This window comes from Anolis carolinensis, chromosome 3, assembly GCF_035594765.1.
Source record: "Anolis carolinensis isolate JA03-04 chromosome 3, rAnoCar3.1.pri, whole genome shotgun sequence".
Lineage (NCBI taxonomy): Eukaryota > Metazoa > Chordata > Lepidosauria > Squamata > Dactyloidae > Anolis > Anolis carolinensis.
The window spans coordinates 18,963,255-18,988,469 of NC_085843.1; the positions used below are offsets into that span (position 1 = coordinate 18,963,255).

Consider the following 25,215-nt stretch of genomic DNA (forward strand, 5'->3'; position numbering starts at 1 on the left):
AAGAGTTATTTCTAATGCGTCTTAGTGTAAATAATTTTAAGTCCTTGAAGGCAGTCTACCTGTGAGGAATACCTGGCATTTCAAAATCTGCCAAGGACATGACCTGTGGGTGAAAGCAAGATTGCAATCTGTTAAATTGCAACAATATGTTTATTATTTCATACATGTTAACCTGGGCAGAAATAGTTAGAAAAGCCTTACAAAATAAAATATTTTGCCTCAGTTTCTGTACGTAGTAGTTTTGTCAAGGACAGAACGCCACAAGATAAAAGATAACAGAGTTTATTGGAGTTACAGCACTCGAAATGCCCGTAAAAGACAAGGGCTAGGCAAACACTAGCCTAAAAAGTAAAAAGGGGCAAGAAAAACGTTCAAAAGATAAACCGGATTAAACCGGAGTTTAATCCGGGTAAAATCAAAACAGCTTGCTTCAGCCTGGGAACAAACAAAACAGAAGCTGGTGAACAAAGAGTTCAAAGGAATGCAACTAATTGGCAGCAGATACTTCTTCTGCCAAAACTATGTTCTGAGTAACTTTAAAGGTTACTCCTCCACACAGCAGACAGATTCCCGATACAAACTCAGCAGACGAGGGCTTAGCAGTCAGCGAGGTCCCAATCCGTTCCGAAGGTCGTAAGGTAGATGCAGACGTTTGTAGTTCACCAGGTCCAATACAGGTAGGAGTATCCGAAGCCGTAGTCAAGCAGTCCGTATGTCCAGTACAAGCAGATGGCGTCCGTCAAGAAGACGACGGAAGGTCAAAGCTATTAAGATTAAGCAGAGGTTGCACAACAAAACCCCACACAATTCCTCCCGCCATCTGAGCCCAATGTCCGAGATAACTTACGTAGTCAGCAAACGAAACACACCCGTCTTCAGGAAAACTTCCCACACAGATCCCAAGCGTTCGTCCAGATTACCTTGCCCAACGCAATTTGCTATTGCTCCCAAACCCCATTTTATGCCAGTTACAAGTCCTCATCACTATCAGCTGCCCTCCTTAGCCCGGGCGTTTCCTCATCACTTTCCTCATCAGAACTGGAACACCTCTGACTACGCCCCACAGCATCCCCAGCTGTGGATCCCGTCCCATCCCTCCAGCTTGCCCATGGATCTAATCCTGAAGGTCCCCAATCGCCTCCCATTCTATCATTGCCAGTGGCACCCAAATCCTCCCTTACACGAGTCCATTCCATATCATCCTCTTCCGAGCTAACCATCTCTTCCTCCATTCTCTCAGTAAACCCTTCAAAATCATCCTCGTCAGATGGTTCTGCAAAGATATCTCGCAGCCGCTTTCTTTCTCGCTCCTCGAGAGTATCTGACTCTCGAGGAGTCTTACGCCCACGTCTCCCAGTAGCAGAGCCATGAGGCTCAACCATAACAAGTTTACTAGTTGTTTTCCTGTGCTGATGCATCTTTTTTTTTTGTTAGTCTTTTCAGCCCATTCTCAAGTGGATCAAGATTTGCTCAGTTATGCCGTTGATATTGGAAGAAGAGCAGATCCCGATTCTTCATTTAGAGCAAATAGTATGGTTAGTCACCAATACTCTTTAACAGCTGCATAATATGTAGCATTTATTTTAATCCATTCTGCTTTAATTTTTAACTCTGTTTTTTTATATACCATTAATGGGAGGTTTTAATTTTGAATGTTGCATGTAAATGTGATGAGAAAGCCATATACGTACCCCCAGAGCAGTTGATTTACCATGTCCTTGTACCTCACTCCTCAAAGTGCATCTCCATGAATGTGGTTGATCTTCAGCTTGTTGGCTTTGATCTATTTTATCACAGCATCTCAGTACAGCCCCAGTTGACTGCAAGAATAAAAGCACTGTCATGAATACACTGACATCAACTAACTTCCAATTACCTTTCCCAGTGACTTAACTTAGATATAGAACAACGTGAGAGATGAGATGGAGTTCTGTGGCATTCTACAGCACAATGGCTGTGGGATCGAATGAGTCCAAAATAAGCCCTCAAATGTCACTCTAGAAACATCCTTGCAGATAGGTTCCCTTCCAGCGAAACTAGTCCAGTAGGATAATACTATGGGCAATGATATCAAAAGCTCCTGAGAGATACAGAAAGATCAACCAAGTAGCATTCCTCATGCCATTTTCCGGGAGCAGGCCTTCACTCAAGGCTTTCTTTGTTCCATGCCCTGGCCTGATACTAGACTGAAATGAGTCTGGATAATCTGTTTCATCAATGCGAATTCCAGAACCATTTTACATTTTTTTCATTAACCTTCAAAATTGAAAAAAAATACGTAGTACAAAAAATTTCAGCATTTTAGTCTCTTAGACATTCTAAGGTTAGAATAGACACATTTTACTTTAAGAAATAGTTATGAAATTATCTTGAATTGCTTTACTGTTCCTCTGAGAGTTGCTTACTCAGTGGCTCTGTGATGAGAAATAGCCAAATCTGAGCACTTGAAAAGGTCAGCTGATCTTCTAGTGCATGATTTATATACTGTTCTGGGAAGCAATTCAAATCTGACGGAGAGCGTGAGTTTTTTTTGGTGCATTGTATAAGTGGTGAGTGACTGGGAAGAATTTGGGTAGATGAATCGGGCAAAGTGGGGGAGTGTGTGTGTGTGTGTGTGTGTGTGTATGCATGTCAGAGAGTGAGAGAAAAGTACTGAGCAGTGATGAACCTAAGTGGAACTGACAATTTAATACATGGAGGTTTCTACACTTGACCTGAGCTCAGAACAAAAAAGGTTGCACATTTCAGGCTCTTAGGTAAATGTCATCTTTAATCATAATATTACATATGTATTCTTGCCCTAGGTAATGCTTCGCACAGCATGGTCTCCTGATTCATTAAATTTACAGACTTCTATGCAACAAGTAGCCTGCAGCTATTTTGCTTCATCTCCTGTTTCTCCTGCCAGCATTATAACCAACTACAATCCAGACAGAAATCTTGAGAGCACGGGTATTTTTTGCTTTATTTTCGGGGGGTTATTTCAAGCTCAAAACATAATGAGCCCTTATGGTCTCTTCCAACTCTATGTTTCTATGAAAGGTCTGGAAACCAAGTCCTATGAGGGAGAGCTGAGAGAGTTGAGTTTGTTTAGCTTGGAGAAAAAAAGGCTGAGAGGGGACATGATAGCCATATTTATTCAATAGAATGTCATATTGAAGATAGAACAGGCTTGTTTTCTGCTGCTTTGGAGACTAGGACACAATGGAGTACTGGGTTCAAATTTCAGGAGAAAAGATTCCACCTCAACGTTAGGAAGAACATCCTGATGGTAAGAGCTGTTTGGCAGTGGAATAAGTTGCTGTAGAGAGGTTTTGTGTTAAACAGAGATTATTGATATGATTTTATTTGTTTGTTAAAGGAAAAAGGGAGTTATATATTAGCAAGGAAAAGCCTAACATGGAAACTAGCTGGAAGCAGCATTTGGTAGGTTGCCATGGTAACACAGCTTCCCTTGGGAGAAAAAGGGTGTGTGGCTAAGTTGACAGTTAGAGTATATTCCCTTTTTTAAAAGGAGTTGCTGATAAGGGTTTGAGAAGAACAGTTGCCGTTAGGTTTTGAAAAGATTAGGAGCTGTGGGAATCAGCTAAGGACGGTAGCTTATGGTCACTCAGGGGAAAGGCTGGTGATATAAGTTGACCGGGAGTTTAGTATACTGTTTTGAAGAGAAGTTATTTAAGAAATATTCATTCAAATAAGACTGCATTGTAACTTAAGATCCTGAAACGTTTATGTATTGGAACCATACGCTTATGTACAAATAAACTTGAATTTTGTTATTGTTCACAAAGATCAGTCTCCTTGCTTCACTCTGAGCCTGAGGGAAAGCCATTACCTCACGTTGGTGGCAGTTACCGTACTTTCCTATATAAGTTACCATCTTTACTCATTTAAGCCCATTAGTTCTGTTATCCTTCCTTATCCACTAAATCCTCCCTGTCATACATTCACACATCCTCCATCCCTCTCTCTCACACGCATGCACATCTCCTCAATTGGAGGCAGTGGTGGGATTCAAAAATCAAAAAAGGATTTCCCCCTGCCTGAGTTGAGTACCACAAATTGGGCTCTCTTCAGTTGCCTTGCAGGGTGGTGGAGTCTCTGTTTGGAGGTTTTTAAGCAGAGGCTAGATGGCCATCTGTTGGGGAGGCTTTGATTTTGTGTTTTTGCATAACAGAAGGTTGGACTGGATGGCCATTGGGGTCATCATTCTATTATTCTAGTATGGTTTGCTGGCATACCTCAATTAACAAAGCCTCTGCCAAAGAAACATGCTTATTACAAAGATTTGTAGAGTTGAAAGAGACCTCATGGGCCATCCAGTCCAACCCCCTCTACCATCACTTTTTTCCTTCTTTTCCTCTGTCTAACCGGAAATCTTTAGCAGCATCAACAATGATAGGAGGGTAAAGAAGGGCTGGAGAAACCCACACTTTCAGTTATGGGTTGCAGCAGCATGTCTACAGTATATAATGCACTAAAGCATGAGTTGGGAAGGACTAGTATTTTACTCTTGGCAATCCTCATGTCGCCTCATGTCTGCCTGCCTACCACAGGGAAAGTAAATGGCAGTTGACTCTAGAACAGGCATGGGCCAACTTTGGCCCTCCAGGTGTATTGAATCTTCAATTTCCACAATTCCTAACAACCGATAGGCTTTTAGGAATAGTGGGAGTTGAAGTCCAAAACACCTGGAGAGCCAAAGTTTGCCTATGCCTGCTCTAGAGTGTGTTACGAGTTTGTATGAATACCAAGACAGGGATAAAAAGGAGAAAACAAAAACTCACCTCACCAACTACCTTCAGCATGTTAAAAAAAAGCATGTATCTATAAACTAAACAAATCAAAAGAAAAGTGGAGGCTAGTAAATAGAAAAGAAATCATCCCTGGAAGCATTTGAAAAGAAACTTTCAAGTGGTCTCTAGAAGTGGCTGTAGGTAATATGAAAGTCAGGTACTTTTTCACATCCCAGATTGTATTTTAAATCTCTCTTTGATGTGTTGTTAAAAGCATCTGTTTGTAAGTGAATACTTAATAAAATAGAGCAGCATTTATTGCATTTCTTACAGAGCCCTGTTCAGCCAAGGACCAGCCCAAGCATTTCAACCCTCCGATGGAAGAGAAGGCAAATGATGCTTGGGGTACATCCATTTCTCCATTGCGTGAGCAGGACGATCCTTCAGAAGCCCTTTATTCCCATCTATCTGTTAGAGAAGAGCTCCACTCTAATGAAAGAATTCAGCAAATCATAAACAAATATACAAGAGATTTCACTTGGTCATCTTTAAGCAACATATCTTCCTATGGTAATGTTACTGGGGAACAGAAAATAGCAACATTCAAAAGGATTCAGAGGCTATTTTCTTATATTTTAAAAAATGAAATATTTTTCCTTGCCCTTGCTGAAGTATCCTATTCTTTGTTCTGAGGCCAGAGTACTATGTTATATATATGGTTACAAAAACATGTGCGGCTAATGTCATGATTGTTAGTAATTTTGTAGCTATACAGATTAAGGATAACCAACTATTGGCAACTGGGATCCACATTAGCACCTTGGAGGAATGGAGCCTCTACAAACACATCCTTAATTAATTTTTTAACTAAACGTGTCTAAGGACTTGGACATTTTCACCATGTTTTTGAGTCTCCAAAGGCCATTTCGGTATTAGGAGGAGTTTTCCCATCATGAAGTAGTCTGGTAGTTTTGAAGAGGGTTCTTCTGGGCTCAAAATGCAAACTTGTGATTGGGTACTTTCATGATTGAAACACACTGTATGTTTGGTTCAAGGCTTTAAAGCCCAGTTTTTATTTTTTGAGACCTCACTGACCCTGAGAATTGTCTTTGGGGATGGCATGTTCTATACATATAAAATCCATAGGTCAGAATCCTGCTGATGTCATACAGGGAAGTTCCCTTACGTATATACTTTTACTTTTAAAAATGTTTACAGTTTTACAATGGTAGTAATCAGTTCATAGTTACATAACAGAGTTGGGCCCATATTTTATTGTTAATTGCAAAAATTGGATCAGTTAAGTCTAAATCCAAGTGTTGATTCACCAGAAAACAACTGATTAAATAGGTATACTCTGGTTGGGAGTAAGCAGCGTTCCAGCCATATAATTACGCAAACGTGGAAGATGTATAACTCTTTTCTAGCGTACTACTTTCATTTCACTTGGACCTCTTTTTAACCCTGTTATATTTCCCATTCCACAATAAGTAGATTGATCAACTGACTATGTCTGCTGTTGTTAGTTTTCAGCTTCAGGAAGGTGTAGTGTGAATGTATTTACACTATGTAAGCATGAAGCATGAACTATGGGTCTTGGTCATAGTTTAGCACTGACTAAAATACTTTTATAACTACTTTTAGATCCAGCAGTAGGACTTGATGCCACTGAAATGGAAAGAAACTTTCCAAACTTCCATCGTGAGCTTTTTCAGACCTTGCAGCCAAGTCCTGACTTCAATATCTCCTCAAGTTTTTCTCAGTGCAAAGCATCTCCCAACAGCAAAGACCTAAACAAGGTACTGTAAAAAGAGGAAGGCAGAGATGGGAAACTTGGGCAGATATCAAGGCTGACCTATTTTCTCCAAGGTCTAGCATTGGCTCCACTGTCCCAAATACAAAAAATCATATTCTACATCTGGTTTCATTCTAAGTGTTTAATGATAGGTGGAAGGGCCTTTTGGATGTGTGTGCCTGCACAAATTCATATGCATATGCATAGATACACCTTTTGGAGGTCTTGACCTATAAAGCGCTATATGGTTTGGGTTCAGGTTATTTGAAGGGCTGTATCTCTCTGTATGAGCCTATAAGACCATGTGAGGAGGGCCTTCACTCTCTAAGGCAGGCATGGGCAACCTCCAGGTGTTTTGGACTTCAACTCCCGTGATTCCTAAAAGCCTAAAGCCTACTGGCTGTTAGGAATTGTGGGAGTTGAAGTAAAAAAACACCTGAGGGGATGAAGGTTGCCCATGCCCTGCTCTAAGGTATGTTTGGTGGTAAGAACGGAGAGGGCCATTTTGGTGGCTGCTCCAGACTGCAACTCCCTCCCAAGTGAGACCAGGATGGCCCCATCCTTGCTTCCTTTTGCAAGCAAGAAAAGCATATCTTTGCCATCAGACATTCAGGGGATGAGGAGGAGCAGGGAGCTGAGGATGTGGGTGGGATTTTGGGGGGATGTTTACTTTTAAAATGTAAACTGCATTTATTTATATTGTATTTCAACTGTATTTTAACCTTTGTATCCATGACCCCAATATTTAGTTGTTTTTAATTTTTTTTGTATTCATGTTTGCCTTGTTTTTGAATTTTCTTGTGTTGTGTCACGCCATTGTTAGCTGCCTCAGGTCCCTATGGGAGGAAGGTGGGATAAAGAAAAAAATAATCGGTTTCTGAGAGTAGCAAATGATACACATACATGTATTTCATATATTGATAGGCAAATATTATAATTTCAAGTTGTGGGAGCCTGGAGTTGCAAAAAGGACTTGTGGATCACAGATTGCTCCTTTCCAACATCAGCTTTAAGCCACAATGGTAGGGATTTAGAATGGAGGGTAATTGTGCCAGTGATGCTGGTTATCTTATGCTGTTATAGAAATTTTCAATCTAAGAAATGGCCGGTTGAGGATATGAATTCTGCATCACATCCAAGAAGAGAGATGCATCTCAGATCTTGATTTTCCCCTTATGAGTCTGCCTTGTAGTGAGTGCAAACCTGCTGCAGGCCAGTGCAAATTTACAAATTTTGGAGACTGTATGCCATACTTCTGTACTGCAAAATTAGTATAGTCTGTTCTTCATTACTTTGGCTATCTTTCTTTTGCAACAAAAATATTTCCTGAAGATAGAATTAGAATATCTCAGTTATTTAAATGCTCATAAAACCAAGCGGCCTTTTGTCATGTGCATTTTTCTGTCCTTAGAGTTCAGCTTTATCTCAAAGTTGTGAATTAACAGCTTCCAGTTTGGAAGACAGAAGCAACAGTCTTTCATTTCTTAGCACAGGGAAGCTAAGTAATATTCTGCCAACAGGACAGACTGATGAAGAGGTGGAAGCGACAATGAAAGGTAACTTGAGGACTGTTCAGAATGATAAAAATTGCTCTGATTGCTCCCTTTCCTATCATAGTCGGTGTTCTCAATATAGGATCTGGCTTATTTCTAATCATCTTTTCACAGAATCATAGAATAGTAGAGTTGGAAGAGACCACATGGGCCATCCAGTCCAACTCCCTGCCAAGAAGCAGGAAATCGCATTCAAAGCACCCCTGACAGATGGCCATCCAGCCTCTGCTTAAAAGCCTCCAAAGAAGGAGCCTCCACCACAGTCCAGGGGAGAAAGTTCCACTGCCGAACAGCTCTCACAGTGAGGAAGTTCTTCCTGATGTTCAGGTGGAATCTCCTTTCCTGTAGTTTGAAAGGAGATTCCGCTTGAACATTAAGAAGAACTTCCTCACTGTGAAATCTCAGACTGCAATTTTCTCAATCTCCAGTAATACATTTTCTTGGCAAATCAGACTGTCAAAATAAAACTATAGGAAATGTTTCTTGGCATTTCAAAACTAGCTGTTTTAATTTAAAAAATAGCTAGTTGTGAGGACTTTCAACTTCACAACCTTTCAATCCAGTTTCCTTGCTCTTTGCAGCTGGGATTTGCAGGCACTACCCGAGAAATCAATGTCTGATGCAGTGTTTTCTTGGTGGCAGATTACACTGCTGAAATCTTTAAAGGGTGTGGACCTGAGCAGTCACAACAACTCCGCCAGCTCATTGAAAAAGTGTGGGCGACTGAGAAGATCCCAGCAGACTTTATCCCAGCTACCATTATCACCCTTTTCAAACAGACTGTGGAAACTATCGAGGTATCTCCCTTCTACCCTCTTCTGGAAGAATCCTTGTAAACCGCCTTTTACCTGTCTCAGAAGACATCCTCCCAGAATCTCAGAACAGCTTCCACCCCTCCAGAGGAATAGTGGATATGATTTTCACTGCACGACAGCTCCAAGAAAAATGGAGGGAACAAAATCAACCTCTGTACATGGCATTCATTGATCTTGCAAAGGCATTTGACAGAGTGAATCGCAATGTTCTTTGCACCATCCTCCAAAAAATTGGATGCCCTGGCAAATTTGTGAACATCCTGCGGCTCCTCCATGTTGACATGATGGCTACAGTATTGGACAGCAGTGGCTCCCAAAGTGACCCATTTAAGGTGGAATCAGGTGTCAAACAGGGATGTGTTATTGCCCCAACCTTATTCTCTATCTTCATTGTTATGATACTTCATCATGTTGATGGGAGGCTTCTCAACAGAGTGGAAATCATGTATTAGACAGCAAACTATTTAACCTCAGGAGATTGAAAGCCAAAACCCCAAGATCACAACATTATTAGTTATAGAACTTCAATATGCTGGTGATAATGTAGTATGTGCTCATTCAGAAGACGACCTACAAGTTGCTCTGAACACCTCTGCAATGTCACAAATAGAGCTTATTGGTGTAACATTAGAAAACGTTTACCATTTCTGCTATCTTGGCAGCCACCTCTCCACAAAATTCAACATTGACACTGAAATACAACACCATCTGAGCTCTGCGAGTTCAGCATTTTTCCGGGACATTCGTAAGGATACCAAGATGCTTGTTTACTATGCTATTGTTCTCCTGACTCTGTTATACACCTGCAAAACGTAGACTGTCTACAGGCGTCACACTCAACTCTTAGAAAGATTCCATCAGTGTTGCCTCTGAAAAATCCTGCAAATCTCTTGGGAAGACAGGCGGACAAATGTCAGTGTGCTGGAAGAAGCAAAGACCACCAGCATTGTAGCGATGATCCTTCGCTATCATCTTCGCTGGACTGGCCACATTGTCTGAATGCCTGATCACTGTATCCCAAAGCAGTTACTATCCCAAAGCTAACCCTGACTGGAACCGCCTTCCACCTAAAAATCGATGTCCTCACTGCGGAAGACTATGTGGATCAAGAATAGGTCTCTACAGTCACCTGTGGACCCACATTTCCTACATTTGACCCATGACCCTACATTTCGATGGCAATCATAGTCAGACAGGAGTCATCGCCACTGACACTATGTGACCAAATTTGAAAGATTTTCTTTTCCTGGTTTGAAAGTTATTTCCCGTTTAATTGTGCAATACTTACTTTGAAAGTAGTTGTTTTATTCCATAAACTTTGTTTTTGTGGCCGCCAAGACTCAATGAGATATTAATTGAAAAGCTATAGCAAAATGGGCTGCAGGATGTCCTGCAAAAACAAAGGTTTTTCAGCTTAATAAACCTTATCCATATTTTTATGATAAAGCCAATTAGGAAATGATGTATGGAATTATTTTAATGGCTTGAATTTTATGTTGCATGTTTAGCTGTTGTAAACCACCTTGGGTCCTTGGAGAAAGGCGATATAGAAATTTCGTAAATAAACAAACAAATAAATGTATAACCCACGAACAAAAATTGTGTTACATAGTGTTATATGCTACACTGAGTGCAAGTTCTGGCATGCAAACTACCACCTCTGACGTCTGTAGCTAAAAGATAAGATAGAAAATGGTTGGAAAAACCTTTTCCTTTAACTCTAGAGAGCTACTGCCAGAACACAATTTGGCCAGAGGTACACAGAGTCTGATGATCTATAGGCTGATATTTCTATATAAAACTTGCAGTCTCTCTTACCAACTGAAACTTGCTATTGCTTCCATCCAAAGACAAGTAAGTATGTAAATGGAATTTTCTAACCTTTTTTCCAGATTTTCAACCAGGTGCTGAAGAATCGTTTGAACCACTGCTAATGGAATCTGCCTTGAGTCAGCATAGGCAGAGTGCTTCACCTCAAGCCTTTAGCCTTGTCCCTGAATACAACTTTGAAGTCAGGAAATCTGTTGAGAATCGACTGTATATTTCACCTGAGAACATACAGTACGAACAGCTGGGAGCCAATGAGGATGATACTAATCTTCGTTCTTCTATTGAACATTTTCGCAGTCTGAGCCAAGTTGAAGATCAAACCTCGTTTTATCAGCTGGTTCCAGATTCTGATACAGCGAAAAATACTGTTGGAAGGACAGAGTCGCTGAATGTGGGCATGTGCTCCAGAGAGCAGAGCGTAGGCTTTATGGAACTACCTTCTACGTCTAGTCAGGGGAAATATGAGGCTGGTATTGAAAATGTAACTAAGAGTGAAAACATGGAAATTAATCTCTCTTGGGGCAGCCAACAGGCCGAAGGAGAACAGCATTCTCCAATAACAGATACAGTGCTAGGACTGGCTCAAGAAATGGATTCAAAACTCTCATTTGGTCTTACGCACAATTCTGAACTGGAGAGTGAGCCTCGGATGTTTCAGTCACCAGATCAGAGCATTGGGCAAGTTAGAGACTCGGATTCTTGTTTGTCACAAAGTAACGTTCCAGTCTGGGTGAGTAAAATAAATAAAATTTATGTCAGTTACTAATATCTCAACGATTTTGTGTTGAAATCAATACACTTTACTCTGAAACTGCTGAAATCATGGCATTTTCAGTATATTGCTGAAAGGAAGGTGTTGATCTAGATTGCAGATAGACAACAACTAAGGCTGGTTCTTATTTCTGCTAACCTGAATATACATTTTTAAAAATATGTATTTAAAGAACTAGAAAATATAAAGCTGCTTTGGGGTCCCACTTTGGGAAAAAGGCGACATATGAAGTAAAGTAGTGGGCTTCTGTTTTCCAAGTTTCCAACCAGTATTGAGGCTAATTCTTTATTGATTTATCCATACAATTCCATCTGATAATGCACATGATTTTGATGATTTTTTTATGGTTGAATTCACAAAAGGCCTATAGTTATGTGAATTAACACGGATAAATGTTAGAAAGGGAGCCCCTGGTGGCACAGCGGGTTAAATCACTGAACTGCTGGACTTGTTGACCAAAAGGTCAGCGATGTGTATCCAGGGAGTGGGGTGAGCTCCTGCTGTTAGCCCCAGCTTCTGCCAACCTAGCAGTTTGAAAGCATGCAAATGTGAGTAAATCAGTAGGTCCCGCTTTGACAGGAAGGTAAGAGTGCTCCATGCAGTCATCCCAGCCACATGACCTTGGAGGTGTCTATGGACAATGCCGGCTCTTCGGCTTAGAAATAGTCATCAGAACAAACTGCATCACAAAAATATTATGTATTAGGAGAATTAATAGTACAGCTGGCCCTGCAGACCTCTGGGGTCTTGCCATTTTTGGTGCTGGTTGTGACAGTCCACAGTTAGTTAAAACTTTGGGTTAGAAGGGCCCATTGCTTACTGATTAATCAAGAAATGCTTCATAAATTATATATTTTAAACTAGAAAAAAACTCACAGGAATAGAGGGCAGAATTACACGTAAAGGTACTTGAATGCCTGCTTATATTGGGAAAAATAGTACTTGCTGCTTTTGCTGGAAATACTCAATGTATTATTTATGCTTCTTGTAATATATTTTCTAGGAAAAACTTACAGGGAGAGGTATTATGGAAGAGCCTGACCTGACTTTAATAAGTTCTAACGACATCAGCGCTGCAGAATCAGACCTGGAACTCTGTATCCAAACAGAGAGTGGAAATGAGAAAAGTGAAAACCTGTCAAACTCTGACTGTATTGAGGTTAAAAGTTCTCCTGAGGTAGTAATAATAATAATAATAATAATAATAATAATAATAATAATAATAATAATAATAATAATAATAATTTTATTCTTATATCCCGCCCCATCTCCCCGGAGGGACTCGGGGCGGCTTACATGGGGCCATGCCCAGACACGACAGCACAAATCAGATAAAACATTAAACTGAGCAGTAAAACTTCAACATGATTAAAAACAGTCATAAAAGTCAATATACACAATATTAAAATCCCGATTTGGGTCAAAAGATCCAGGTAAACGAGCTTTGGGGAAAACATTTGGAATAGATTAGGCATGAAGAAACTTTGGCCCTCCAGGTGTTTTGGACTTCAACTTCCACAATTCCTAACTGCCTGTAGGCTGTTGGGAACTGTGGGAGTTGAAGTCCAAAACACCTGGAGGGTCAAAGTTTGCCCATGCCTGTTGTAGAACAATGTAAGAGGGTATATTCTGTCCTTTGCTTCAGGCCACAAAGTATTTTGGGCCCTCTCTGATCACTGTGCATGCAAACTTGCAGCTGAGGGCAAGAAACTGCAGGTTGAGGTACAATTTCCAATTAGCAATGGCATCAAAAAAACCACCTGCAGAGAAGTATCATTAAAACAAAGGGACAAGACAGAGATGGAGGAGGAACGAAAGCAAAATTCCAACAATTCAATATTCATGTTAGTTTATTATTGTTTTAACAGAGCAGAAGATTTCTACCCCTAACTTCAGAAGTGGATGATTCCATTTCCACTCAAAGTGATCAGCTATCAGGAACCCAAAGCACCCAAGAGGAATGTGAGGAGAAAACCAAACCAGGTGTGTATGCAGTAATGTCAGGAAAACCACGAGTGCCAAAGCAGGGGTGCTAAAGAACAGTTTGATAACCTTTAAATTTTATCAAAATGATAAGAGATCTTTCTACTTGTTATCACAGTAGTTTTGTGTTTGATCCACAATGTGTAGTATTTCTAAATAGGTTATGTTTGCTAAGAGATCTTGGGAGTTGTTGTCGCAAAAATTCACCTAGTAGGCCATATACGGACCAGAAATCTTTAAAGATATAGTCCTTTGTTGTCATCTTTTACTACTGTGGAAAGCAAAAATTGCTATTCTGGTTGGCCAGCTGATCATGAGCTGCATGGGTTATATGTTTTATAGGGCTTCTTAATCTTTTAAAATTGTTTATTTATACTCATATTATTTTGTTGATACGTGATTATTTTTGTACATCATTTATTGTATTTGTTGTTTTGTAAGCCGCCTTGAGTCACCTCGGGGAGAGGGGATGGGGTATAAATAAAGATTATTATTGTTACTATTATGTAAAAAGTCACGAAGTTTAATTAATAAGAATAGTATAGTAGAGGAGCACAAACAGTAACAATGGCTGCTTACTTGAAGATTTCCTGTTCTAATTGACAACAAAATTAAAAGGTTCCAATTTCCAGTTATTCCAGTTATTGGAGAAAACTTTTAAATGCTTGACTGGTAATGGACAAGATTCTTGACTCCGTTAGTCAATTGTATTGTGATTGCTGATATTTGAACATGGCTATTGTGTCCCCAGAACCCCCGGTGGCACAGCAGGTTAAGCAGCTGAGCTGCTGAACTTGCTGACCCAAAAGGTCAATGGTTCAAATCCGGGGAGTGGGGTGAACTCCCGTTGTTAGCCTCAGCTTCTGCCAACCTAGCAGTTCAAAAATATGCAAATGTGAGTAGCTCAATAGGTACTGCTTCAGCGGGAAGATAACGGCACTGTATGCAGTCCTGCTGGCCACATGACCTTGGAGGTATCTACAGACAACACAAGCTCTTCGGCTTAGAAATGGAGATGAGCACCAACCCCCAGAGACAGACATGACTTGACTTAATGTCCCCTCAGCCACCTAAGCCACTCCCCATGGGGTTTAGTTTCCAAAACTTTGGGCATCTATTTGCCCTTCTCTGGACATGTTTCATCTTGTTATTGGATACATCCTTTCAAACCCAATCAGAAACTGAATGAACATTCTTTGTCTGAAACAGAAGCTGGCTCTTAAGGTGAGCTGCGGTGGCATTCACAGCCTTATTCAATGCAGAACAGTTACAGTTTTGAAAATGTATAAATCTATTGTTTTTAAAATGGAAAAATCGCATTAGGTTTTTCTTCATGTATAAATTATATCTTCCCTTTTCTCAACCCAGCAGCGTTGGTCACAACGGCCCCTACAAGCCTGCAAGAATCATTTTTGAGGCGGAAGAAAGATTTCATCGAGAGATCATCTAAAAGGGTAGAAAAACTTAAAAGCAGAGATAAGAGTTCTGAAAAACCTCAGGCCAAGGGACCTCAACAGGAAAAAACGCAGCTTCAAAAACCGAAAGAGAAGTTGCTACGTTCTGGTAACTTTTAGCAGTCTGCACCATGGAATAGGAAGGGGGAGATGAAATTTGGCACACAATAAACTGGAATGTCTTCTGATCAGAGTAGTTGTCTTTTCTTTTCAAATACTGAATTTCATAGAGATGCTTGATAAAGGATATTTTTCTAAATATTTCAGTAGTTAACATATCTGTTTCATACAAACATTCAGTGTCATTAGTATTGTATGTTTTCCGGGCTGTATGGCCATGTTCTAGAAACATTCTCTCCTGACGTTTCGCCCACATCTATGGCAGGCATCCTCAGAGGTTGAGGTATAGTGTCATTAGTGCCTGTTCTAAGATATGAATAGTATAGTAGAATCTCTTGGTGAATTCAGTTTGCTCGTTTGTGTAATTAGGTAGACATTAATATGTGGGTTCCTTGTGGAGGTTTGTTCATTCTGGTGTCCTAAACCAAGTTATATTTTACGTGGTCTGGTTACATCTAAGGTACAGCTGTCAGCCGCCTCAAGAAAGTGGAAGAAGTAAAGGTGTGCTCTCCTGATGACCGCAGGTCAATAGAAATCCAAATGCACCAGCGCACTTCAAGGTACTCTGCCACCCATATTTGGAAGAAACTTTACCTGATTTAACAGAATTATCTGGGGGTGGGGGATCATGACTAAAATAGTTATTTGGTCTGGTGGGAAGATTTTGGTACTGAATAGTTCCCAGCAGTGTAAATGCTTGTTTCCCCCCCCCCCCCCCCTTCCAGTATGTGTCTGTTAATGAATGCTTTGTCTTATCAGCTTATGTCACCGTTCAGGAAATTTATTGGTACTGTAAGAAACGGTTGTTTTTTTCCCTTTTGGCAGATTATATAATAATCTATCTGAAGTGAAAACCAGGAAGGAGCAGATAGCAAGACAAGAAAATTACGCCAAAAACCGGGAAAGAGCAAAGGAATTTCAAAAGGTGTGCTTCCCATTCTACTTCCATGTTTGTGTTGAAAGTAAAAGAGATATATGCAGTCTCAGACTTTTAAACCCGTATTTCCCAAACTCTTATCCTCTAGGTTTTATTAATTTTTAAGTTCCAAAAGCCTCAGCCACCTTGGCCAATGGACAAGGTAAAATGTTGAGAAGACTAGAATTTAGGAGCCACTGCTGTAAGTGAAATCAAAGCAGGTGGTTTGTGGAGGAGCCAGGTGACCCCACCGGTCAGTCCACCATGGGCTGGATAATGACAGTTGTGGCCTGAGATCTAGTGTTGCTCTATCCATCTCCCATGCCACACATGCCAAGTGAAGGAATGGTTTTGCTTAATTGGAACACCTACTTTGCCCATTCCTTTGGAAACAATGGCTGGCATCCCACCTTGGCAGGCATAAGCATAAATTAACCTTGTGCCCGTTTATGTCCATTTGTGGTGCCTGAAGATGTTGGTAATCCTTTCTGGAGATGGGAGAATCTCTCAAGTCTTTTGCCATGTCCTTCCGGTCCAGCGTTACTCACATTATGAATTTTGATATGACCCATGGGGAAGCTGAATGTCATTCCATGGAGAGGTGAAAGTGTCCCCACCACTACTATTTCCCTGCCCAGGCATTTGAAAAGGACAGAAGCAGCTCCATGGCAAAAAGAATAGAGGTTAGGATGATTTACTTTAGGTCAGACATGGGCAAACTTTAGCAACAGCTGTTAGGAATTGTGAGAGTTGGAAGTCCAACACCTGGAGGACCAAAGTTTGCCCATGCCTAACCCATACCATCTATTGAAGTCTGCTGGACATCACAGCGGCTGATGGAATTATTTTGTGCCTGCCTAGGCAACTAGTACTAATCTTCATACCCTCAGTCAGGTACAGTTATGCTATGAGGGGAGATTGAATGATGATGGTAGCAGTGTAGTTCCACATATTATAACTGAAAGATTTTGGCCAATGAAGGATAGGTTTTCCACTGACATTCCTCTCTCCTTTCTTTCCCCTAGAGAACACTGGAAAAACTACGAGCAAGAAAAGCCAATGCAAAAACCTAGTATTTAAGTAGGCTTATTGTGGATGAGGTGCATAAATGCTGTGAAAAAAACACACTGCAACCACCAGTGCATAAACGAATCATAAACATCTTCATGAATCCTGGAAGCTGTAATTTCCAAAACTGTAAAGACGGTCCTGTTCCACTTGAATTATGTCTTATAAATCCTCCAAACCTTGTGTATTTTTTAAATGTCTCAAGCACTTTTGTATTGTAGATATTTATAATAAAATTGACCTTAATTTAGAGGTGTAGTTTCTTTTATTGGCGGCAAGGTTCAAAGGAAAAATTCCCTTACATTAGTTTTATCCAGTCAGCATACTAATGCGTGCTTAAAGAAGCTAAAAAATCTCAGAAACAGGAACATAGTGGATTCTATGTAGCTTTACAAATATGATTAGCAATTTAGGCATGTTCTTGAACTTTTATGTAGTGTTTCCTGATTCTCAGCAGAACTACAGAATTTAGCTTGCTCTACTTTATGGGCGAAATGATTTGAAACATGCCAACGTATTTGGTAAACTGCAACAATGTGATGACTCATGGGCCTTGTAGTCCTGTTCCTAGTACTATTGTGGCAGACGAAGAGGAAAACATGGGGTTTTCGCCGGTTCAGCAAGAGCCGGAGTCTCTTCACCTGCAGGATGTTGATGTTTGCCCTCAAGAATTCAGCCAAACAGGCCTTGGGCAGAACTCCCCCCCCCCCCCCCCCGTTTCCCAGAAAAGAATCTTATTCCAGAGAAAGGGAAAACAGAGAAGCTCAACGGAGGAGTTTACGCATTGCTGCCAGAAATCAAGCTGATTAGGCTTGCTTCCCTTGGGAAATTCTAAGGAGTCACACATCTGGACAGAGTTGGGTTTCGCTTCTCGTTCTCTAGGGAAAGAGTTCTGTTGGCGGGAAAACGAGACCCAATATAGGTGGTTGGCGCGAAGAATTCTTTGCGGAGTCAATTGATCAGCTTGAGGAGAGAGATCGTGTGTGGACTTCGTAATCCCAGTTCCTTGCTTTCCGGATCTAGCTTCAAGCCTTGCCTTGTCTCACGGTTTTACCACGGACTCTGTTCATGCTTCATGTTCGTCTTGCCTCCAGTCACGGATCTAGTCAAGAATCAAGTTTAATTCCAGTCTTGTTGTCAAGCTTCATTGGACTTTAAAGACTCTGTTATTTCCCCACACTATTGCTTGGCAAAGTGTGTGTTTCGGTCAAGTGGATTAAAACTTTGAACTCTGATATCTTATATTGGACAATACATTTTTGGACTATATTTGACCTCTTTTGAAAGGTCTGCTTCTGAACTATATTCTTCACTTGTTTTTATTGCTTTTATATATTACTTTAATAAAGATATTAGATAGAGATTGGCCTCTGCGTATGGTTATTGGTGCTCTGCTGCCAGGGTTCTGACAAACAAACCAATTCATGGTATACATCAAACAAGGTAATGACCAATTCAGACACTGGTTGTGTTGCGTCACAAAAACACTGAGCCAAAGAAAGCACATGGATATAAAAAAACACATGGAGGGAAAAAACTTAAAAATATATCCAAGTTTTATTTAACAAGGTGACCACACTGTTCCACCAAATTTTTAATTTAACGTTTTTGAGGATGACAAATGAGTAACAAGAATTCTGGCTTTAGTAAGAAAAATAGTAGATTCATCGGTTTATTAAGAATAGATTTCAAATGATGCCTTAACATCAGAATATGATAGAACAGTCCTGTTCTGTTTGAAGTTATTCTTCCAACACACTTTAGTTAGGAATCTGAAATACAATTGTTATATTTTTAGAAGGCAGATACACTCAAGCTTTAAAGCCCCTCCTTTCCACATAGCCCCATAAACTTAACTTTTTAAACAATTGTTCATTTGGTCTTTTCCTACAAGATAGAACTCCCACCAACAAGCAGTTTGACAGCTAACACAGGAAACCTTTCTTGCCTGGTACATGAACTTGTTCTTCAAATGTAACCTAAGCAAAACTTCCAAAGCTTTCAGTTTCAAAGTATGTCTCCTCTGGTATAGACCAGAGCACACCAAGTACCCTTGACATCCTGCAGAGGATTTTGATGTCAGGCCATTGCGTTAAGAGCTGTCTGTTCAATACACACAAGCCCTCTTTGAAATGACCTTTAATAAGGAGCCCCAATAGTATCTGACCTTACCTTTATGTAGCAGAAGGATTCAGATTTCTGTCTTGCTTTCTAAATCCAGTTTGTTGTGGACTTTTGTAGCAAGTAATTGTAAATAGATGCTGAAAAAAAGAATAACAAATCAAGTCAACACTAATAACTAAATTAAGTCATCATAAAGCTCTAAGGTGCTGAATCTGAAACAGACCAAAACAGTTTTGCTGAAGTCGGTCTTCAGAAACTCTTAAGTAGTCTGACACCCTTACACTTTATTTTATGGAGCACAATTCTGAAACTGCAAGTGCCAGGTTCTAATTTTCATCAAATGTCTCCAACGAATTTGTTGTACTACAGTAGCAAAACAAAATCCTTGGAAGTATTGCTTTATGGTCACGTCCACAGCATACCAGAAACAGCATTTCCTAGCAGCCTCGGTAGAGACCAGGTAAGCCGCCCCCCTCCCCTATGCTGTTTCTGAGGTATAATCTACACTGCTATGGTTGATTGCTACTTGGCTGTCAGCTGTGATGTCAAAAACACTTAAGCAGAGGTGTTTTGTTACTATAGCTAATACTGTATCCAATATGCTTCCAACAGGTCACAGACATCTGTTAGGAGTGGTATTCCTACACTTGCTTTGAAAGGTAGGCAATCAGTTTTCTCCTTGACTGTCCAAAGATAAGCCATCTTTCGAGTCAAGTAGGGATCATATCTTGTTTCAATCACAATTTTCATCCACTACAGCACTTACAAGCAATTTATCAAACAAATCACAACCTTTACCTTTTTCATTAATATTTTTCTGCTACATGGTTTCTGACTTAAAACAATGTCCATGCCTGCAAAAAGAGAACATTTATTAATACTTTTTTCTTGAGAGTGTGAATTATAATTACTTTGGTATTTAACTGTCTTGCAGTTTTATCCCGCTAAGCTGACAACACAGCTTAATGAGTAAAGCGAATCCGCAAGTTTTTTCTATGAGGCATTTCCAACGACAAGAACATACAGCAAAGTCCCATCGGGATAGACCTCAATGTTAGATTGTGTCAGGATTGTTAAGGCCTGTATATACTAGATGGTAGCAAATATGGTGCAGTTGTTTAAGTGCTGGACTAGAAATATAGGAAATGAAGATTCAAGTCATAGAATCATAGAGTTGTAAGAGACCTTATGGGCCATTCAGTCGAACCCCCTCCCAGTCCAACCTTCCTGTCAGCAATAGTTGATCTTGGGCAAATCACACTCTCTCAGCCTCAGACAAAAGCAGGTTTGATTAAAATGTTCTCTTCTGAACAAATCTTGCCAAGAAATTCCTATTGCAGGTTTACCGTATAATCTCCATAATTTGGAAACTCAATATAATACCATGGGTATTTCAATTTTATACTATATAGAACAGGCATAATTCAGTGGTATGTCAGTTACAGCCAACATGGGGACACTGAAGGAAGGCCATTGCAAATCCACTCTGAACAAATTCAGTCAAGAAAATTCTTAACAGGCATAAGGCAGAAATGACTTAAAGAAACAGCATTAATTTCAATTCCAATACCCAGACTAAAATACTGTATCAACTGCAAGGATGTTCAAATGAATTTTAGCACATACCCTATATGCTCATGTATAAGTCTAGAAATGTTAGTCAAAAGACCCACCTCAAAAACCTTAGCTGAACTTATCCTTGGGTCGACATGACTACAGTATCTTAATTCTTCTCAAAAATGGGCCACTCCCTTCTCTGAGTAGAATGGCGAAAGGCAGGAGTTTAGTCCATTCTAGAAGAACCTAAAGAAGCACCAACCCCTGCAACTCTTTCTGCCGTGGTGCCGTTTTTGTCCTTTTGAATGGTTGAATAGGAAATGGCAGCGGAAGCAAACTTCCTTATGTAGCCTTGGTCCTTTCCCCCCTCAGTCATATCATCTCAAAATCCTAGTTTTGTCTACAAAACCTGCCCTCAACTTATACAGGAGTATATACAGTAATTCTGCTTACAAGGCTTCCCTTAACACTTCTAGCTTAGAAGACTGCAGGAAAAACAGTTTTCATACCTGAAGGTGTGGCTATTTCAGAATCCGCCTCTTCTTTGTATTTGCACTGTAAATGCAAATCTGAAAGAGCCAGATGCCAAATTGCAGTCAAGGAAGAACACGTGTCATCCAAGTGCTGTAAGGACAGCAAATATGCTTTTGCAGAACCAGCTTCAAGCTTTCAAAAGGAACTCATTCCAATAACAATTCACCCCTTTAAGTAGGCTGCTAAATTCCTTTGTGTAAATACTTTGCAGGGGAATTTGCCAGATTGCATCCCCCCTCCCTCCACCCTGAGAGGGTCTCAATACAGAAAGCTGATCCTAGATTTGCCATCTATTTAAACAATAAAAGATTACACCTTGTCTTTTTTGCCATTGTAATTGTAAGGCTGAGCATCTACCTACAGTAGCAACCAATCTGATTCCAAGCTGACTCTAAAATACAACATTTTCTTATGTTTGTGAAAGTGTTGTACAACCAGGTATCTAGTTCGTAAAGTCAATTAACATGTTCAGAATGGCTTTTTATCATTCACCCTTTTCAGAGCAGTTGAACATTTTGCCAATCATCATAACAATTCCTTACCACAAACCCCACTAAGAATGCTACCCTGCCTTCAACACAAATGGTGCTCCACAAGCCCCATTAGGATTCATCGATCGTCCTCTTTAAAGCAATATAAACAAATCAATTAAATGAATTTCAAAAGTATTAACCAATTTAAACATCACTCAGTAATCAAACAGCTTACGATTCAATGGCCTGCTTGATCCAAATTTAATTGCATCCAAATGGAAAAGCAATAGAGGGAGCCAACCAAGACACAATGAAACTGTCAATCGCAAATAAGTGTGAATAATGCTGCATCTTCTATAAGAAATCGGTTTCTCACCTATTTCGACAAGTGGTGCACATAATCCAGATTCCTTAAAAAAAAGGGGGGGGGAATCCAATAAATATGTGCAGTTAATTTATAGTCTTACACATTTTTACATTTATGCAAAGGAACTGCACAGTGCAAAATAAACCACTAAAGGATCTACCACAAAGGCATTCTACTTGGAAAAGAAGTTCGTTTTTACTTTCTCTGCTTCAACAGTTAGAACACTATCTGCTCCATAACACATCTTCTACAGAGTTCGATTAGATATAACTAGACACTGATAAGCCTAATTTAATATATTTTTCACTTCTGCCAGACAATTTTTGGCATATGCTTATTACAGGCCTCATTGTCACCAATGTAATTTTGCCGTACAGTGATGGAAGCATAGCCTGTATTTACTGTAGCCTCATTGCATAACTCGGGACACAAAGTGAAAGTGTGCGTCCACATTTACTGCAGCAACAAGGCAGCTGCCACTTCATGGAATAACTTCAGAAGAGGAAACATATTTTCACCTTTGGAGTGGAGGAGTTGCCTTCATTGTCACTGCTGCACCTCAGAAATGATACCAGAAGGACTCCTTCTGAAAAACACAGTTCACAGAACAGAATGCATAATATTAAGATGGGTATAGGTAAACTTTGGCCCTCCAGGGGTTTTGGACTTCAACTCCCAAAATTCCCGTGCCTGCATTAAGAGGACTAAGCCCTAGCTGACATAAGCAAAACATGGACTTGGAAATAGATATGGTGATTTCAGGAGAAAATGTTTCTGTACTGTAAAGAGGACTCAAAGTACAGTAGAGTCTCACTTATCCAACACTCGCTTATCCAATGTTCTGGATTATCCAACGCATTTTTATAGTCAATGTTTTCAATACATCATATTTTGGTGCTAAATTCGTAAATACAATAATTACTACATAGCTTTACTGTGTATTGAACTACTTTTCCTGTCAAATTTGTTGTATAACATGATGTTTTGGTGCTTAATTTGTAAAATCATAACTTAATTTGGTGTTTAATAGGCTTCTCCTTAATCTCTCCTTGTTATCCAACATATTCGCTTATCCAACGTTCTGCCGGCCCGTTTATGTTGGATAAGTGACTCTACTGTACATAGCTCAATCCAACATTATGCATTTCAACATTGTAAAGTTATTATTTTCATAGAACTAAAGAGCAGGTGAGAATCACACCAAAGTTTTAACAAATCCTGCAAGTAACTCCACCCACTATTTTCCAGCTGCGCTTGGCCTCAACTCCCATCATCCTCAAACATAGCCACCTGGCCAACCATTGCTTCTTGTTTCAACAAAAATACCAGGTTTAGCAAGCACTGCAGCTTGAGAACCAACGATGCCACATGTTGAATTGCTGTCGCACTGTTTTTTGAACATGCCACCAGGACAAGACTGCTGGATGCAGATACCATTCAGTGCAGTAAGCTTCACTACTCTTCCCATGGGAACACATTGAACATGCGATGCACAGCCTAGCAGAGAATATTAATGGACCTTGACATACCTTTTTTGTAAGACAATGCTGAAGAGTTCCAAATCTTTTATTTTCCAGGACACTGAAAAAAATCAGAAAACACTCACTCTTAAAAGTATCTAGGAATTTCTATTGGATAGAAGAGTTACCCAGAAAGAATTCTGGGCCTTGGTTTGCAGGTATGCAAATAGTTATGTTCCTTCCTGTAAGTAACACAGCAAATACGAATCAGCCATGGGTTGCAAAGAAGAATATGCTCTTAGCACTCGCTTCATGGTTTTCTGCTGACAGGACTAGCCAAAACCTGAAGCTGTGCTGATTAACTACCCAAGACAGGAAAAGCACGCTGTAAATTGGTTCAAAAATACTGCAGCCATGCTTATCTGGTTCTTAAACCAGAAATGTCTACATTCTTTCACTCTTCCCTATTGCTCCATGAACTTGACAGCAAAAAGCAACAATAACCTTTATGGAAACAGATTGAATTAAAACACAAACTTACATTTAACATCAATGATGTCAGATAATTCACTGTGTCAAAGTGGGATGATGGCCAATTGAGAAGCAAGACAATGGAGATATCGCTGCATCAAGACCTATCTCCACTTCATGTTAGAAGTTCTTGTTGTTATATTTATTTCAAACCAGCCTTCAAATTTATGTTCATATAAAAAACTGGGTGCCATTACATTCCAAATAAACCAGGCAAATGGCTTTGATAAAAAACAAACTGTAAAGAAAGCAGAGGATGAGCTCCACTAAAAGTTTCCAGATGTGCCATGAGTTTAGTGAAGTCCATGAAATATACTGGCACAAACAAGATGTGCCAACATTTGCAGGATTTTATCATGGAGTTCATTCATTTTTGCAGCTCCTGGTATGGAAAAAAGAAAAGCAGGTTGAGGGAAATGGCAACTCTGGCATCAACTGAGATTCTTTCAAGGGATCACTTTTCAACATCGCCTTCGTATGAAAGCACTTAAGCCAGTTTATGGATGCTGTATGTCTTGCACTCAGTTCCAATCAGAGTATTTAGTTTTAGTTCATTTCTGGAATCACTCAGCAGTTGAACTAGGAATGTCATCACAAGAACTGTAGTGCACAACCTGGATCCAGTTTACCATGTCTACTAAAACAGCTTAAGTGAAGACACCTTTTCCCCATAACTCTTTCAGGAGTAAATTTCTCTTCCTAGGAGTAAATTTCTCTCACTTCCTGTTCTCTCACCCCCCCCCCCCCCCCCCCGCCGCCCAATTCTTTACTATAAGTCATGTGTAAATCAGAAGTTTGTAACTTGGAGACTGCCTGTACTGCATGTCAGGCTTTCAAGATTTTAATTGCTACGTAACTCAGGTTCCCAATTTATGCACATTTCCCCTCACAATACAAGTCCCACCCTGATGCTTATTTATGCAACTCTCAAAGGATCCGCCTTCTAGAAGGTTGTTCATATTTGTTGCATTGCTGTACTGGAATATAGATACAATTATAACAAAAATCAATCTAAGGCAAATCCATTGTTTCCACCAATACAAAATACACCACTAATTTCCGCTATTGCACCAGTAATGTCAAAAGTACCCAGAATTCCCTATGTCAGGTTAGCTGGGTTATTTAAA

At 40.0% G+C, this 25,215-nt stretch overlaps 1 protein-coding gene, 2 long non-coding RNA genes and 6 other non-coding genes across 15 annotated transcripts in view; 2 read left to right on the forward strand and 7 right to left on the reverse strand.

Annotated features, from left to right (window-relative positions):
* cep295 (centrosomal protein 295) overlaps positions 1-18,403 on the forward strand; it is a 47,132-nt gene extending 28,729 nt beyond the window's left edge. For 3 of the 5 annotated variants that reach the window (XM_062974541.1, XM_062974544.1, XM_062974545.1), the window contains 12 exons: positions 1,435-1,535; positions 2,805-2,952; positions 5,070-5,306; positions 6,381-6,535; positions 7,943-8,087; positions 10,792-11,459; positions 12,505-12,678; positions 13,370-13,484; positions 14,853-15,047; positions 15,519-15,618; positions 15,884-15,983; positions 17,000-18,403. In XM_062974541.1, the coding sequence (XP_062830611.1) occupies positions 1,435-1,535; positions 2,805-2,952; positions 5,070-5,306; positions 6,381-6,535; positions 7,943-8,087; positions 10,792-11,459; positions 12,505-12,678; positions 13,370-13,484; positions 14,853-15,047; positions 15,519-15,618; positions 15,884-15,983; positions 17,000-17,047 (2,186 nt within the window). In that variant the 3' untranslated portion in view covers positions 17,048-18,403. Of the gene's footprint in view, positions 1-1,434; positions 1,536-2,804; positions 2,953-5,069; positions 5,307-6,380; positions 6,536-7,942; positions 8,088-10,791; positions 11,460-12,504; positions 12,679-13,369; positions 13,485-14,852; positions 15,127-15,518; positions 15,619-15,883; positions 15,984-16,999 lie in introns of those variants that run through there. The other 2 variants (XM_062974542.1, XM_062974543.1) reach the window with 2 other exon arrangements.
* LOC134297338 (uncharacterized) lies at positions 267-1,439 on the reverse strand. Its single transcript, XR_010004042.1, has 2 exons — positions 848-1,439; positions 267-764 (listed from the first exon to the last, which is right to left on the reverse strand). It is a non-coding gene; the product is annotated as an uncharacterized LOC134297338 (long non-coding RNA).
* On the forward strand, positions 2,412-2,495 carry LOC134298166 (small nucleolar RNA U2-19). Its single transcript, XR_010005114.1, has one exon. It is a non-coding gene; the product is annotated as a small nucleolar RNA U2-19 (small nucleolar RNA).
* Positions 18,404-18,580: 177 nt separating the features above from the next.
* On the reverse strand, positions 18,581-24,437 carry LOC134292353 (uncharacterized). 3 transcript variants are annotated; one of them, XR_010004037.1, is made up of 8 exons: positions 24,099-24,437; positions 23,627-23,678; positions 22,616-22,683; positions 22,107-22,140; positions 21,233-21,347; positions 19,965-20,020; positions 19,215-19,303; positions 18,581-18,814 (listed from the first exon to the last, which is right to left on the reverse strand). It is a non-coding gene; the product is annotated as an uncharacterized LOC134292353 (long non-coding RNA). The 3 variants fall into 3 exon arrangements; XR_010004039.1 differs by having other exon boundaries at positions 21,233-22,140; positions 22,616-22,680; XR_010004038.1 differs by having other exon boundaries at positions 21,233-22,140.
* Positions 20,088-20,219, reverse strand: LOC134298161 (small nucleolar RNA SNORA18). Its single transcript, XR_010005110.1, has one exon. It is a non-coding gene; the product is annotated as a small nucleolar RNA SNORA18 (small nucleolar RNA).
* Positions 21,720-21,793, reverse strand: LOC134298157 (small nucleolar RNA Z40). The gene has a single exon (XR_010005106.1). It is a non-coding gene; the product is annotated as a small nucleolar RNA Z40 (small nucleolar RNA).
* LOC134298159 (small nucleolar RNA SNORA1) lies at positions 22,430-22,569 on the reverse strand. The gene has a single exon (XR_010005108.1). It is a non-coding gene; the product is annotated as a small nucleolar RNA SNORA1 (small nucleolar RNA).
* Positions 23,404-23,542, reverse strand: LOC134298158 (small nucleolar RNA SNORA8). Its single transcript, XR_010005107.1, has one exon. It is a non-coding gene; the product is annotated as a small nucleolar RNA SNORA8 (small nucleolar RNA).
* Positions 24,438-24,614: 177 nt separating the features above from the next.
* Positions 24,615-24,689, reverse strand: LOC134298174 (small nucleolar RNA SNORD5). The gene has a single exon (XR_010005123.1). It is a non-coding gene; the product is annotated as a small nucleolar RNA SNORD5 (small nucleolar RNA).
* Positions 24,690-25,215: the final 526 nt, after the last annotated feature.